Here is a 16546-nt window from a genome sequence, read left to right as displayed (position 1 = left end):
TATTTTAAAGCAAATCATAATAAATTTAAATGTTCTGAAATATAATATCACAAATAATTAATACATTTTGATAATTAAAGTCGTCCAGCCTTAAAATATTCTGATTGTGGTTACTTCCGTTGTATCTGCTGTTCCAGCTGTACATATATAAACAACACAACTTCAGAAGGTCAACACTTTTTATTTTTTATTTTTTATATTCAGGTCTAATTACAGATTTTTTCCCTCAACTAGGTTCTTGTTTAAATTACACATATTTTTATCCCTGCACGGGTTATGTACATTTCTTGTATAAGTCTATTTTTAATTGCACAGTTTAAGTTTGATTCATCTAGGGGTATTCTTTAAATCTTTTTCTTCAGGTTAATATATATGTATGGGAGGGGGGGGTGTCGGTTTTGTGGTTAATTTGTAACAAATGTTTCATGTCATGTACGTCTTTGTAACCTGCTACTGGATGCTTTGAATTTCCCTCAGGATCAATAAAGTATCTATCTATCTGTCTATCTGTGACCCTCCCTTTTTATTTATCTATTTCAAAAAAACATTTTTTTTTACAGAATTATGAAAAAGAAAAACACAGACAGGAAGAAGGAGAAGAGTCAGTGAGCTTAAATCATCAATGTTCCTCATTAATGTTAGAATTTATTTTAAAAATTAAAGAAACACATGATTGACATACAGAAATGAATAAGAAAACATATTTATGTTTAATTTATCTCGTCTCGTTGAGACAGCAATTATGGGTAATCTCCAACCACGTTTAAATATTTTCACACTTAACATAGCAGTTAAAATAAATATAAGAACAACTTCTAATTAGGGCTGTCATGACACCAGAATTGTAAACCTTGATGTACTAGTATTTTTTGATACTAGTGCTTTGCCAGACAAAAGAAAGACAGGAACTCTAGAGGATAATTAAAAACACATCAACAATCAGGCCAATCAGAGAGTACTATGCATTCTATACAATATGAGGTAGTCTACATAAATGAAATAAATACTATGCAAACTATAAAATGGGATATAAAACACAACAGTAGAGGTTGAATAATGAATTAATAGTGAGCTGAAAACAACACAGAAAATGTTAATGTAATTAAGGATTAGGACCGGTAATGAAGAATAAATAATGAGAGGAGGACGATTCAATTTCAATGCGCAAAGGTTGAGAATAAAGTCGAAATTACACAAAATTATATAACTTAGTTCTCAACCTATAGACTTTTTTTCAACAATTTGAGTTTATTCTCGACATTATGACTTTTTTTTCTTGACATTTTGTCTTATTTCTTGAGATTGTGACATTTTCTTGACTTTTTTCTCTAAGCGAATACTGGAAAAAATATCGTAATCCTGTCTTTTGTATTAATTCCTCATGCCTGGCCTTAATTACGGTGGCCCTGAAGGTGAACTGTGCAAAAATTTCATGATTGCGAAAAACATTTCACGACATGCAAAAATATTTCACTTGCTGTAAACTTTTTTATGTATATAAAATCATGAAATTATATAATATTTGCACATATGACCTTCAGGGCCACCGTACTTAATCCTCTTCCGTAGAGTTCCAACCTATTGGTAAGGCGGTCATAAAATTTAAATTAAAATACCAACTTTTTAATTTCAATTGGCATGTAGGCCTGTACATTAAAAAAAACAAGAAGGCCTACTAGCCTGCAGGGGGCAGCATTACACTCCCCCAGTATCCAGCCTGCCGGAATTCGATCAGTAGAAGAAGAATCATTTGACTGCTGGTAGGCGCGTTTATCGCTTGTTCCTGCGTCGATGTTTGATGTTGTATTGTTCAAAACACAACTGACAGGTACAGTGCAGACACTTTGGTTACAAGAGAGACAGATAACGATCAAGCAGTCATGATATTTTACATCTATAATGACGTATTTGATGTGGAGTTAGCTAGCATCACAGTTAGCATCCTCATCCTTCCCCCCGGTTCATTTTCAACGGGGTTTGACTTTTTTTTAAGCTAGTTAGCGAGATAGCATGAAGTGACGTCACCGTGTCCTACCTCTGGATTAAAGTGTTGTTGTTGTTGTTGTTGTTGTTGTTGTTGCAGCAGCTGCCTGAGCCATGAGTGAGTTCAGGATCCACCACGATGTGAACGAGCTGCTGAGCCTGCTGCATGTCCGAGGAGGAGATGGAGCAGAGGGGTACATAGACCTGCTGCAGAAACACAGGACCCCCTATGTGACCACCACGGTCTCCTCTCACAGTGCCAAGGTGGGTAATACACAGAGACATAGACCTGCTGCAGAAACACAGGACCCCCTATGTGACCACCACGGTCTCCTCTCACAGTGCCAAGGTGGGTAATACACACAGTCTGGAAGCCTTTTCACAACAGGTGAGGAGAACAGACAATACAAAAGGTACAAACATCTTTTTGGGGTAATAAAGAGTGTGCACACATCACACCTGTTTTAAAATCTTTACACTGGCTGCTTGTTAGTTTATGTGTTGATTTTAAACTTATTTTATTAGTTTATAAAGCAGGGGTCTCCTACAGGTAACTGACTGTGTTAAAAAATAAAAATAAATCTGACTACAGTAAATGCACCTCTTCCCACTCTTCATGTATTTGGTCCATAAAAACAAGTGTAAAGTTGTAAATGTTTTCTTGGACATCGATGTGAATTTTCAGCAACATAGCTCACTATGTGACACAATAAGAAGTGTCAAATATTCACGTTTATTTCTTGGACATTGGTGTGAATTTAAGATTATTGATAAACTTTGGCTTATTGCGATTTCCCACGTGTACAAACAGCAGCTTGATTCAGCTGATGTGCGCTGTGTAAATAAATGCAGGTGATTTGATGCAGGTAGCACTTGACCACTTTAATTTTTTCAAAGTAGCTCTCAGATGAAGAAAGGTTGGAGACCCCTGTTATAAAGCATTACACGGCCTTGCACCAGACTACCTATCAGATCATGATTTTAGTTTATGAACCAGTACGGCCCCTCAGATCCTCCAGTTCCTCTCTCTTAGTTGTTCCACAGAGCAGGACAGAAAACCTTTGGCGATGCTGCTTTCAGCTGTTACGCTCCGAGACTGTGGAACGACCTTCCTGAGGGTCTGAGAGGAGCCGGGAATATCGAGATTTTTAAACGCAGTCTGAAAACTCATTTATTCAGTCTGGCTTTTATATAAATTCAAATCTTAACATTACTGTATTGTCTTTTTTATCCTACTACAATTTTAAATATTTTCCTCTTATATATTTATTTTAATATCTTGTTGCTTTTATGTGTCTTATTTTATTTTATTTTATTTTATTTTTATACATATTTTTAATTCTTATTGGTGTGCATTAGTCTCTCAATGATTTTATAAACTACTTTTTGTCAACAAGTTTTCTGCACTCTTGTTAAGCACTTTGAACTGCCAATTTAATTTGTCTGAAAGGTGCTATATAAATAAAGTTTGATTGTAAAGGTTGATTTCAAGCAGGGGCCAAAGTGAGTCATCCAAATCCATCCTGGGTCAAGCATCTCAGTGGTTCGGTATTAGACTGACCCTCTTTAACACTATAATTAATGATGACACTGCCCTCAAAATATCAATAATTTATTAACAGGCTTTGTTTTGTTTTTTGCAGTTTGAAAAATAAAGATTAAGATTTACTTTTAAAAAAAATAAGATTTACTTTTTTTGATCCCCGCAAGGAGAAATTTCAGTTTTCACACTCTGTAAGTCATGAACACACACACAGGCTGAAATACACACACATGCACAAACAGGATCCTGTGGACATGCACTAATGGAGAGATGTCAGAGTGACGGAGCGGCCCACAGCGGGGCGCTCCTGAGCTGATGGTGGGGAGGGGGTTCGGTGCCTTGCTCAAGGGCACCTCGGCAGTGCTCAGGAAGTGATCTGGCACCTCTCCAGCTACCAGACCAACTTCCATATTTGGTCCGCACCGGGACTTGAACCGGTGACCCTCCGGTTCCCAAATGTCATCCAACACATTTTAAAAATCAAGCCCTCACATGCAGCCCTTAAGGCCATAGTAACGGACCGTTGTGCATCAATTTGTAACTGTTTTTATCTGTGTTGCTGGCGGTTTTCTGAATATGTAACTGTTTTGTTTTTAGCAGATTTTTTTCTTTTCTACTCACTTTTATTTGGGTCCCCACTTTTACGCTGTGAGCACGACGCCACTGTAAATGAGGGAAACCTCAGTGTCTTTCGAGTTAAAATAAAGGTTTTGAATTGAATAATTTTTTCTTGTTATTTGACTGTTCATTCACCATTTTCAGGTCAAATTAGCCGAGTTCTCCAAAACCCCCGAGGACTTCTTGAGGAAGTACGAGGAGCTCAAGTCCAAAAATGTCCGAAACCTGGACCCTCTTGTCTATCTGCTCTCCAAATTCTGTGAGGATAAAGAGGTCAATACACACTCTCCGAGCGGCTCTTTGTGCAGTTTTACTTTATTATCACTCTGCCTGGTAATCATAGCGTTGTTGTGATTTTCTTTTGTTTGTTTTTGTAGATGCTCCAGTGTCTGCAGCAGAATGCCAAAGAGCGGGCTGAGTCCTCATCAAACACGACTTCCACGACCACCACCAGTTACACTCTGCCTCAGACCAGCACCAAGATGTCCATGCAGGAACTGGACGAGCTGAGGAAGAAGCTCGGGAACGTGACGGCCAGCTCCAACGCTCCTCTGGTGAGCTTTTCCTACACAGACTATTCACACAGGGGGGGAACTTAACTGCTCAGTAGTGAGTTTTAAATTGAATGTCCCGTGGTATCTGTTTGTGAATTTCTCTACAGATTTTTTGTATCTCTTGATTATAATAATTTTCTTTTTCTGTTTTATATTGTTAAGATTTTGATTATTATTATTTTTTTTTTTTCAGATTGTTGATGATTTTTATCAGACATTTGGAAACTTTGCCTTGGTTGAACAGAAACTGTGATGAGAATTTTTCACACTTTTACTGACAAAATGGTACTTGAGGAATCGACAAAAAAAATTGGTACTCACAGCCCCTCCCACTTTTTTTTTTGTCTTTTACTCCGCTGGCTTTATTTTAAGGAAAAAAGGAGGAAATAATACTGATAGGACAAATCAGATATTTACATCAGCTGTTGTATCTTTCTCTGTTGTCTTCAAAACATGAGAACTTGAAGTGCCTTCGTTCTTCATTCCCGTTTTTCTTTATCGCCTCTCTGCAGCCCGCTGAAGTCACCCGCAAGATGCTGAGAGACAAACACAATAAAAAGAACCCGACTCAGCCCAACCCCGTGTTTCCTAACTGGGTGTACGAACGACCCGCTCTCCTCGGAGACTTCATCACCAGCCTGACTCCTCCAGGAGATCCAGCTGTGGCCATCGGTAAAGAAAGATCACAATTCTTTTCTCATTCTGCTGCCAGACACACGCTCAGTAGGATGATGTCCTGCAGCTGTTTGTTGTTGGTAGAGTTCTTCAGAGTGTCACCTGTGCTCAGGTACGATGCCCCCGGCTGCTCAGGAACAAGCTCTGGTGGAGGATCTGCTGTTTGTCCTGGTGGGGGTGGATGGGCGGGACATCACAGCTCAGCCCGTGCTGGGGAGACAGAACCGCTCCTTCATCGTCGACTCGACTCTGGACATGTCCGTCAAAGAGCTGGTCAACAGGATACTACCTGTGGCGTCGTATTACTCCACTATAACACGGTCAGTGTAGTATAAGCTCATCAGCTCATTTATAACCCTGTGTGTGTGTGTAGATAACTACAAGGTGGTTTTGTGTTTTGTGTCCTCCAGCTTCATTGAGGAGAAGTCGTCCTTTGAGTACGGCCAGGTGAACCACGCGCTGACGGCGGCCATGAGGACTCTGATGAAGGAGTACCTCATTCTGGTCACACAGCTGGAGCACCTGCAGCGACAGGGCCTGCTCTCCCTGCAGAAGCTCTGGTTTTACATCCAGCCCACCATGAGGACCATGGAGATACTGGCCTCCATCGGTAAGAGTCTGAACATCAACACAAACGTACTCATTCCAACCTCTTGAGGGTTGTTTGATACAGGTTAACAGCAAGAAGTTAGACAGTTAAATTCAACCACCGTTATTCAATAATGCAGGATAAAAAGTAATGCCAAATACTGCACCATGAGGGGATCTTTCATGATGCTATTTAACCAGTTTTATAAAAGAGGCGATGGTTTCTGGATATCACTCTTGAGACCTCAGTGATGTTTGAACCTTAGTGTGGTTATAGGAAATGCAGACGCCACAGGTTGTCCGGTAAGAACATGAGAAATCAGTCTGACACACTCTCTCTTTGAGATGCCAGTCATTTATTGTAAAGCATTATATATGTTTTTTGGGACATGAAGTGAAGATAAATGAAGATAAGTGTGTGTGGTCTAGTCTCATGGACGCACAGAAGCTAAAACGATAAACAGAAGTCCAGAGAACCGAGTTGAGGGGTGCAGTCGTCTTCTCTGTGTGATGCTGCTTCTGATGAGGTGTAATTAGGTGGAAAGGTCGGACAAGGGTCTGAGGTCAGTGATAGGTGCAGATGGGGGGCGTTGTTAACAGGCATGGGCTGTTCAAGGACAGACGGAGTGATGGAAATGAGAGTGTCTTCACTGAAACTATGAAAGTGGGGGATCTTTTGCACGGGTTTAATTCATTCAAAGATAACAGCATTCACCTTTTTAGTAGGTAGTGGGGTTTGCACCACTCCAGCTTTTTTGAAGTCGACAGTCATGAGTAGATAATAGTCAAGTGGATGTCGACAAGTTGCTGGTGGAAGTTATCAACAAAGGAGAAGGGGATGATTTGCAACCAGCAAAAATATTAATTTGCAAAACTTAATGTGTATTTTGCTGAAATCAGACAGTTAACACACAGAGAAACATGTTGCACCTTTTGTACATTTTGTGTTCTTTATCTTTATTTTTCATATTTTATATTTTACATTTTTAAATTCTATTTTATATATTGTAATATCTTCTTATACTGTATTATTTAAGTTGTTGCTAGTTCTGTTTTATTTCCTTGTTAATTGTTTAGCACCAAAACACCAAGTCAAATTCCTTGTAGGTGTAAATGTACTCGGCAATAAATCCTGATTCTGATTAAAGTATGCAACAATATCCTGTATGCTTTAACTCCCATGTATGCGAGTGCAAAGAAAAAGTCACACTTGGGAAAGGTAATCAAAGCCTTTATGCCGACTCACTGTCACAGTTTTAGATTTTCTATCCTGATAAGCGATTAGTCGACATCAGGCATAAAGCGTCATCACACAGCTGTGAAGTCGACTAGTCCACAAGTCTGTGACACACCTGGTAGGTAGCTGACTTTTTAAATCTAAATGTACCCAAACTAACTCTTGATTTTCAACAGTGAGTAAATACTTAGAAACTATTAAATAAAATAAAAACAAAAGAAGGCTCTATAGAAAATGTTTGGTTTTTTTAGTAAAACTTTTTTTCCACTTTTCCCACAGCGTCCTCGGTGGACAAAGGAGAGTGTATGGGGGGGTCGACGCTGAGTCTTCTTCACGATCGAACCTTCAACTACACCGGGGACAGCCAGGCTCAGGAGCTGTGTCTCTACCTCACCAAAGCAGCCAGCGTCCCTTACTTTGAGATCCTGGAGAAGTGGATCTACAGAGGCATCATCAAAGATCCGTACAGGTAAGACAATCGACAGAATCTTAAAAAATATAACACTTCTAAACCACCGGATCTGGTTTTGTTTTCATGTTTGTTTCTGCGTCCTCTCAGCGAGTTCATGGTGGAGGAGCATGAGCTGCAGAAAGAGAAAATCCAGGAGGACTACAACGACAAGTACTGGGATCAGAGATACACAATCGTGCAGCATCGGATTCCCTCCTTTCTGCAGAAAATGGCAGACAAAATATTAAGCACAGGTAAACAAGAAAAAAACAAAAAAAAACAATGTAAGCTTTAATCAGAGCAATTATTAAACAAAAGATTTCTTTCCATTCTGATTCATTTGTAGGCAAATACCTGAACGTGGTGCGGGAGTGCGGGCGCGATGTGACCTGTCCGGATGCTAAGGAGGTCCTGTACACGCTGAAGGAGCGGGCGTATGTGGAGCAGATCGAGAAGGCTTACAACTACGCCAGCAAGGTGCTGTTAGCCTTCCTCATGGAGGAGAAGGAGCTGGTTTCACGCCTCAGGTAAAATAGATTTTCATGTTTGATTTTCATTTTCAAGTTTGCTAAAGAAGAGGGTGATTCATTGAAAAGCCATAAAGGGTAACAGGATCATTTAAAGGTTGTGTGTCCTCAGCTGTCCTGTATCCACACGTTGACATTTTGTTATGTCTCTCAGTTTATGAAGGCTCCGTTTGTTTAACTAAGAGACAGTTTGAATACAAATAAGATCTGAAAAGTGAAGATTTTACTTCCTTTTTTTTTTTTTTTTAAGTACTTACAGTTTGATCTAGGGGGGCGGCTGTGGCTCAGTGGTAAAGTCAGGCTCTCTCAACAGGAAGGTCGGGGGTTCGATCCCCAGCTCCTGCAGTCACATGTCACAGTGACCTTGAGAAAGAAACTAAACCCCAAGTTGCTCCTGCTGCGTCAGCGTGTGAATGTGTCTGAATGGATGAGTTAATACTGATGGACACTTTACACAGCAGCCTCTGACATCAGTGTGTGAATGTGTTGTAATCAGTGTTGGTCTCACTTTTTTGAAGGTCTTGGAATCTAAAGCATTTTTACTCGGTCTTGTCTTGGACTTGGTGGACTCCGGATTTTAAATCCAGACCTGCCAAGACCAAAGTCATGACTGTGATTAGAAGGAAAACGCCTCTTTCTAAAAGAACAAATCACTTCACTTCATTTGTAGTTTGATTTTTATCCACCAGTTACGTCCGCAACCTTCCCAGTGTGCTAGGTCTAAGTCAGTGACACACCCCCTCCCCACAACATGATGATTTTTCATTGATATTTATGGTCCTGACTTGGTCTTGTTATTGGTCTTGACTCAGTCTCTATCCCTAAATGTCTCGGTCTTTGTCTTGGAGCACTCTGGTCCTGGTTAGTCTGGTCTTGACTACAACTCCAGTGTGTGAATGTGAAGGTGTGAAAACCTCTTGGGAGTAGTCAGAGGAGCAGTAAAGCAAATATACAAGCTGAACTCCTTTTACCATCTGAGAGTTTCTCGTCTGTAGAGATGAAATGAGATCTAAAAGAATAACACTTGACGTACCTGTGTGGTTTTTTCTCAGATCCATCAAGCACTACTTTTTCATGGACAAAGGCGATTTCTTTGTGCACTTCATGGACCTGACGGAGGAGGAGCTGAAGAAGCCGGTGGACGACATCGTTCCTCCCAGACTCGAGGCGCTCCTGGAGCTCGCTCTCAGGATGAGCACGGCCAACACGGACCCCTTCAAAGACGACCTCAAGGTGGGTGGAGATGAGGTAGACGGTAGATGTAAGAAGGCTCGTCGTCGTCAGATTGATCTCATGAGCCGTCTCCTCTCCACAGATCGACCTGATGCCTCATGACGTCATCACCCAGCTGCTGCGAGTTCTCGCCATCGAGACCAAACAGGAGAAAGCCATCATCAACGCGGAACCGACGGACACAACTCTCAGCGGGCTGGAGGCGTTCTCCTTCGACTACATCGTCAAATGGCCGCTCTCTCTCATCATCAACAGGTTCCGCTCTGCTGATAATGTTTTATCTGTACTCCCAGTCATGACTTCTTCTTTCTATCTCTCTCTTGACATTTCATCGTGTTCTGCCTTCAGAGAACATCATAATCAACAACAAACTTTCAGAGCACAGATGGTTATTTATGATTGAGCGAGTGAGATTTTAAAGAGGGCGATCATTTGAACTTTGTCCCTTTGTAGAATAGAATAGAATCAGCTTTATTGGCCATGTCAATTTGTCTTCAGTAACTGTGCTCTCAATGTACAAAGTTAAACATTAAACATAATATAAGCAAAAAAAAACCCACTAATATATGCAAGGCTAAATAAGACAATAGTGCAGTGGTGAGTAGTGCAAAAAAAAAAAAGGTTGAGGAGATGCATTTAAAATAAATGTAGCCACATGCCAAATAACCACACAGAAATAAAAAAGAGAGAAAAGAAACTTCTGTAATAATTCTCTTAAAATCAATCAAAACTTCTTCACAGACTCGGGGTGCAAATCAAATCACTAAATGATTAAACACAATGACCTCAGAGGACACAGCTGTATCTTGGACTGATAGCGTGTAGTTCTGCACGAGATGATTGGTCGAGGCCGGGATGATTATCATCTTGTGAGTTAACGAGGTTTCTCAAAATGGGCTCGCAGCGTATCGACCTCTGCAGCCACAAATATTTATGTGGTGCTACATCACCGACGTCTTGTGAGCAATAATCTCAGTGCATCATTGTTTGCTGCTTGAAGTTCATGCAGACTTGCTTTATGTGGTCGGACCACGAGGGGGCGTTAGAGAGAGGAGTACAATGTGCTCCTTCACTCCGTCTCTGTAAAAGCAGCGACCTGATGGAGCAGAGCGGTTCGTCTGAACCTTCATCGTGCGACGCTGCCCGTAGACGTCTTCATCATCATCCTTCATTTCATCTGTAATCTTTTTTCTTCTTCTTTTTTTTTTCTCACTTTATCGTTTACATTCACAACAGTGACTTCAAAATGCATTGCAACATTTTTTTATTTTAAAAAAAATAACCACACAACACAACCAGAAAAACAAAACAAAAAACAACACAAGTTAAATTTAAAGCTAAATAAGAAAGAAAAATCATATTTATAATTATAATTAAAAAAATAAGGGGGGGGGTTGGTTGTTGCCCATCTACTGATCTTTAGATTTCATGAAATGACTTGATCTGTAATCTAATGTCCAAGATACTTAACCTCATCACTCACCCTCAAATTACTGTCAGTTCATTTGAAAATTGAATTTGTCCTCCTTAGTGCTGCAAATCTCGACAACGCCTTTGTCTGCATTGTCCTTGATGTCATGATTAACACCATGCACACAGCATACATGCATTCAAAATAAAGATACATTCTGTTTTCTGCTGCTACAAATCTCATTACAGTAAGGTAAACAATGTTTCCCCGCCCCCACAGGAAAGCTCTGACGAGGTACCAGATGTTGTTCCGACACATGTTTTACTGCAAACACGTCGAGCGGCTCCTCTGCAACGTGTGGATCAGCAACAAAGACTTCAAGCAGTACTCCATACCGTCTCCAAAGTGGTGGGTTAATGTTGAACCTGTATTTACCTTTATCTAAAAAGCAGCAGATTATCCTCACACTCTGTTCTCTACATGTAAACAGGTTTGCTGCCGCGTTCGCCCTGCGACAGCGCATGCTCAACTTTGTGCAGAACATCCAGTACTACATGATGTTTGAGGTGATGGAGCCCACCTGGCACATCATGGAGAACAATCTGAAAACTGTGAGTCCTGATTACTAGCTGTTACAGAATGAGCCCGCTGTTCCTCATGATGTTTCAGGGTCAGAGTTACTTTAAAGCTACACCGTCCTCAGGGTTTTCTAGAAACTGATGTTGTGTTTATTCGTCTGACTCTCTCTCTCTTCTTCTTTCTCTCCAGGCGTCAAACATCGATGACGTGCTCTGCCATCACACCAGCTTCCTGGACAACTGCCTGAAGGACTGCATGCTGACCAACCCCGAGCTCCTCAGGATCTTCTCCAAACTCATGGCCGTGTGCGTCAAGTTCACAAACTGCATGCAGGTTTGTTCAATTCAATTTAACTTTATTTGTAAGGGACCATGTGTATTTAAAACATTAATGTAACCATTTGATGCATTGCACCAGAGTTAGCCTTAAGCTAATTTACATCTGCAGTCCCTTAGCACATGACCAAATCTAGTTTAGTTGACTCAATGTGAGAGAGGTGTAGACAGGGCGAGTCAATAAAAACGCACGATTAAACATAAACCCTTTTCACACATACGGAAATCTCCTGAAAAACTCTTGAGATTAGTCTACCTGGAGGTTCTTTAGACTTTGTGTGAACGCGAACAGCCGCATTTTTTTGCGCGGACTTTACCCGGAGTTTATCCGTCCAGACCCCGAGTATTTTATCCGCTGAAAATCCGGGTGAGCTGATGTCTGAACACGGCAGCATATACTCCGGAGATTTCAATTTGAGCCAATGAAAAGAGAATGACGTTTATATACAGTGACTGTTTAAAGTGTCTGCGCGCGACCACGACGATCTCCGTGCTCTAATTAAACGTCTGCATTCTGTTTTCTGTTCGTCAGTATGTTGTTCTCCTCTCTTTTCTGGATGTTGTCATTCCATTGGATTACACATAGCATTGATATAAAGGCAAATATTCTCATTATAGCGTCGTGTAGCGGACTCTGTTGCTTCAGCCGCTACTTCCGCGTTGTTTATTTACGTCACGTCTTACGTCGGGAAACCCCCCGCCCCCCCCCTCCCCTCTGACAGGGAAAGTCCCCCACTGTGAGGAGCACATGTGAACGGCTAGGTCGGGAGAATCTCCGGAGCGTTCCTCCTGTAATTATCTAGATATTATCCGGAGTGCATATGTGAAAACGGCTTTAGTGGCAGAATAACGGTGTCCATGGTTGTTAAAGGACGTTCTTGATAAAACAGGGCACGCTGTTTAAGATCTGAAAAAGACCCAGCTGTTAAAACACTAAAGCAGTACGGAAATATTAAAACCAAACATCACTAATATGCAGGACGTCAAGTTAGCAGCAGGAAAAAGAGTTACATATTTATATTCAGCAGTTTGTGCACTTAAATGTCTGTTTTAGTTAAATGTAGTTTACCAGTACATGAACTACCAGACGTTTACACTTATTGTTTTGTTCTCTTGTGACCATTTCAGCGTTTCACTCAGAGCATGAGGTTAGAGCGTCTCTCTCTGGAACAAGGCACCATGGACGCTCCTTCCACGCAGAGCGAACACGCTGAAGAGGCCGAGAAGAAGAGACGAACCTCGAAGGTAAAAAGAAATCAACATAACCCGACCTCGTCAAAACAAAAACAATCTGATACTGGAAGTCTGTGTCGACATCCAGGAATGTAAACATGTAATGAAAGGTCATCAACACCAGAGAATAATATGTTCCAGCTGGCAAAGAGACATACTGCAGAAGTTCAGGTTTTAACATGTTGTGTTGTTGTTTTTTTCTCTTCTTCAGTTGTTAGCGGAGTACGTGGACACGCTGCACTCAGACGCAGGCTTTGAAGCCACGATCAGTAAGTTTGACAGCAGCTTCAGCACGCTGCTGCTCGACCTGCTGGACAAACTGAGCATCTACAGCACCAACGACTGTGAGCACAGCATGATCAGCATCATCTACAGGTATTACCCTTTACATTCTACCATGCTTTAAAAACGTTTACGATGTTCTAATGTCGACCACTCTTTTCATGAGGTTCATGTCTTACCTTCTAGATTTTGGCTTTTATTCAGTTCAGTATGAACCTCAGACAGGAAGCACACAGGACAGTCTGTGCTCTCTTTTTCATGTCATTTATTATACAGGAAAGTTTAGAAGTAACATTAAGTTACAGTGTACCGGGCCTGACTCAGTTTAAAAAAACTGGTTTCCAGCAGGTTCCTGTTCTGCAGAACATGAAATATAAACCACAGTGATAAAGTAAATTATTCTTAAATTATGCTACAATAAAAAGTAACCAATGGCTGCTGGGTTCTGAAATAAACATGGAAGCTGAGATAAAGGAGAACTGATCATTTGATGTGAGAAATGTTTCTGAGTCTTCTAAAGCTTACTAAGGCCCGTATTTTTATCTGAGCCCCAGCGTCTTTAAAAAAAAATGTTTTCAATGAGGAGAGAGCATTTGCAGCAGCAGACAAAAAGCCTGCGCCCAGCGTCTTTTTATCAGAATCAGAATCTGAGTTTATTACCAAATACATTTACACATACAAGGAATTTGACTTGGTGTATTGGTGCTAAACAATTAACAAGGAAATAAAGCAGAACTAGCAACAACTTAAATAACACAGAATAAGAAGATATTACAATATATAAAATAGAATTTAAAAATGTAAAATATAACAAATAAAAAACACAAAATGTACAAAAGGTGAAATGTAGGAGCTGTGCAGTGGACTATGAGAAAAAAAAATCTTAGTGTGTGTTCCCCGAGCGCTCCTCCTTTTTTGTTTGCCCGCTCTAAACGCTCAGAAAGGCGCTGTTGACGTCACCAGGCGCTCTTTTCCAAATGTTTGATATTCATCATATTTTTTTGCCAACATCGCGTCGTCTCTTTGTACTCACATCCTCTTTTTTTCTCCGTCTTCTTCTGGGGTAAAAAATTATCTGTAATAAAAAATATTCAGTAAAAAAGCAAACGCAGCGATGTCGGCCATCCAGCGGCTGCTGTCAACAGACTGTCGTCATGGAGACAGGACGGATGTGCATCTTCATGCATGTGTTGTCTGTTAGTTTACTGTTTTGGTTTTATGTCAACAAGTTCCTCTCATCACGTTTTGTTTCAAACTCACACTGCACTCACTGTGCTCTGTCTGCTCAAATCCAAACTGTTTAAAGTCAAAGAGCAACAGATACTGATTGTTCAAGAACAAACTAAAGCTGAAAGATAAGAACCAGACACATGTTGGAAATGTATTTAGGGCTGATGGTATGTTAAAAGTGTGTTCTGCTGCCCCCTAGTGGCTCAAAATATCCATAAACAGCCTTAAAGGTTATGATACAGACAGCTTTACTTATAGAAAGGTTGTAAATATGGCTAAGTGTGTTTGTGTTAGCACGTTGTATTTGTTATTGTGGAGAGAGCCACAGATCTATAGTTAAATTAACTAAAATAGATCTTTTTACCTTTTGGTAGTTGCACTGTATTCAATGTATTTCTGTTTGGATTAATAATGAAAGTTGTTTTTTTTATACTTAACTCACTCTGCTCTTGTGATTTCACAGGCTTGATTTCAACGGTTTCTACACCGAGCGACTCGAGAGGATGGCCATAGAGCGCAGTCAGAAAGCAGCGGCGTAGCATCTTATCTCTCTCTGTGTCCCTCAGGAGTAAAAAAACGTCCTTTCATCATGTGTCTCACTGCCATCACTCAAACCGCTCAGATCTGTACCATACATAGACGCTGGCTGTTGAGTCACAGAGCTAAAGCTTCAGTGTGTATATTATATAAAGTGTATGAAATGTAGAGTTAAAGTCTAATGTTTGCAGACTCATTTCAAGGCTTCAAATTGTACATTTAAAAAAAGTGGAACTAGTGTTTAATCTGCTCTGGAAGTGTGAGTCATGACACTCCATGTGGGAAACTGTAAAATGAAAATGTATGTTTGTATTCATTAAAGAAAGACTTTACTGACTGAATTAAAGCTTCAGACCTTTTTTTTTTACTGAACAATTATGTAAAAAAGTAGACAGACTTCATTTTTTAAAATTTTCCCTGGATGTTTTTTGTTGTTGTTATATTTAAATCTGATTCTAAAAACAAACTTCAAAGGTTATTATTGAACCTTTATGTCAAAGTTCCCTGAAGGTTGTCATAAGCTTCTTATTGTTAAGCTTAAATGTATTTAGTTGTTGAAAAGGGAAACTTTACAACTTCAATTTAGAATTACATGTGTGACCCATGTCTGGTTCCTATCATATCATCATCATCATCATCATCATCATCATCATATTAACTGACAGACTCAGGAGTCATGATACATTCATATCTTTTGTAATTAGTTTCACTATTAAATAGTAATCTTAGCATTTAGCCACTTAACTCCAAGCTAATGGTAGCTTAGTGACATACTGACAGTATAGCCAATGGGATATACCGTAAAATAGGTTGTTCGAAGTCGGAATGGAAATCTGGATATCAATCCATTGACATTTTGTTTGTCAATCAAACTGAAAGCCACCAGTAGCCTACAAGAATGTGACTTCTAAGTACATTGTATTTGTTACTTTTTGCTTCAAGTCCATTCATGTAAAAAAAACAATTTCCTTCCCAAATTAATTTATTAATTTATTTCTTATTTTTTATTTTATTTTATTTTTTATTTTTTTATTTATTTTATTTATTTTATTTATTTTATTTTTTACTTTTTGCTACAAGTCCATTCATGTAAAAAGCAATTTCCTTCCCAAATTAATTTATTAATTTATTTCTTATTTTTTATTTTATTTTATTTTATTTTATTTTTTATTTATTTATTTTATTTATTTATTTTATTTTTTTACTTTTTGCTACAAGTCCATTCATGTAAAAAGCAATTTCCTTCCCAAATGAACGTGACATTTACTATTTTCAGATTAAGATTGTTAGAAGCAACAGCAGCTTGCTGTGGAAATAAGTGCATATCCTACCACTATCACACTAACTGCATTATTATATATACAACTTTAATTGTGTTGTCTAATGCACAACTGGATTAGAATAAGGAAGGGATTCATTTCAAAGTCTCTTACACAATCACGCATACATTTCTGCCCACGCTGACTCACACAGTAGCCACATCTTAATTATTTTAATTGTCATGACAACGGAAGTTTGTTCGAGTGTATT

At 39.6% G+C, this 16546-nt stretch overlaps 1 protein-coding gene across 2 annotated transcripts; it reads left to right on the top strand.

Annotated features, from left to right (window-relative positions):
* The first annotated feature begins 1728 nt into the window (after nucleotides 1-1728).
* tubgcp2 (tubulin gamma complex component 2) lies at nucleotides 1729-15375 on the top strand. Of its 2 annotated transcripts, XM_061028299.1 has the most exons (18): nucleotides 1729-1828; nucleotides 2087-2247; nucleotides 4289-4417; nucleotides 4522-4698; nucleotides 5211-5370; nucleotides 5486-5693; nucleotides 5784-5983; nucleotides 7478-7667; nucleotides 7758-7903; nucleotides 7996-8176; nucleotides 9229-9409; nucleotides 9492-9664; nucleotides 11100-11228; nucleotides 11311-11431; nucleotides 11589-11732; nucleotides 12863-12979; nucleotides 13179-13342; nucleotides 14943-15375. In XM_061028299.1, the coding sequence occupies exons 2-18, from the start codon at nucleotides 2098-2100 to the stop codon at nucleotides 15016-15018; spliced, it is 2646 nt and encodes an 881-aa protein (XP_060884282.1). In that variant the 5' UTR covers nucleotides 1729-1828; nucleotides 2087-2097; the 3' UTR covers nucleotides 15019-15375. The 2 variants fall into 2 exon arrangements, with proteins under 2 accessions (XP_060884282.1, XP_060884283.1); XM_061028300.1 differs by lacking the exons at nucleotides 1729-1828; nucleotides 2087-2247 and adding an exon at nucleotides 2271-2332.
* Nucleotides 15376-16546: the final 1171 nt, after the last annotated feature.

This window comes from Labrus mixtus, chromosome 21, assembly GCF_963584025.1.
Source record: "Labrus mixtus chromosome 21, fLabMix1.1, whole genome shotgun sequence".
Lineage (NCBI taxonomy): Eukaryota > Metazoa > Chordata > Actinopteri > Labriformes > Labridae > Labrus > Labrus mixtus.
This window is presented reverse-complemented; position numbering and strand designations above follow the sequence as displayed.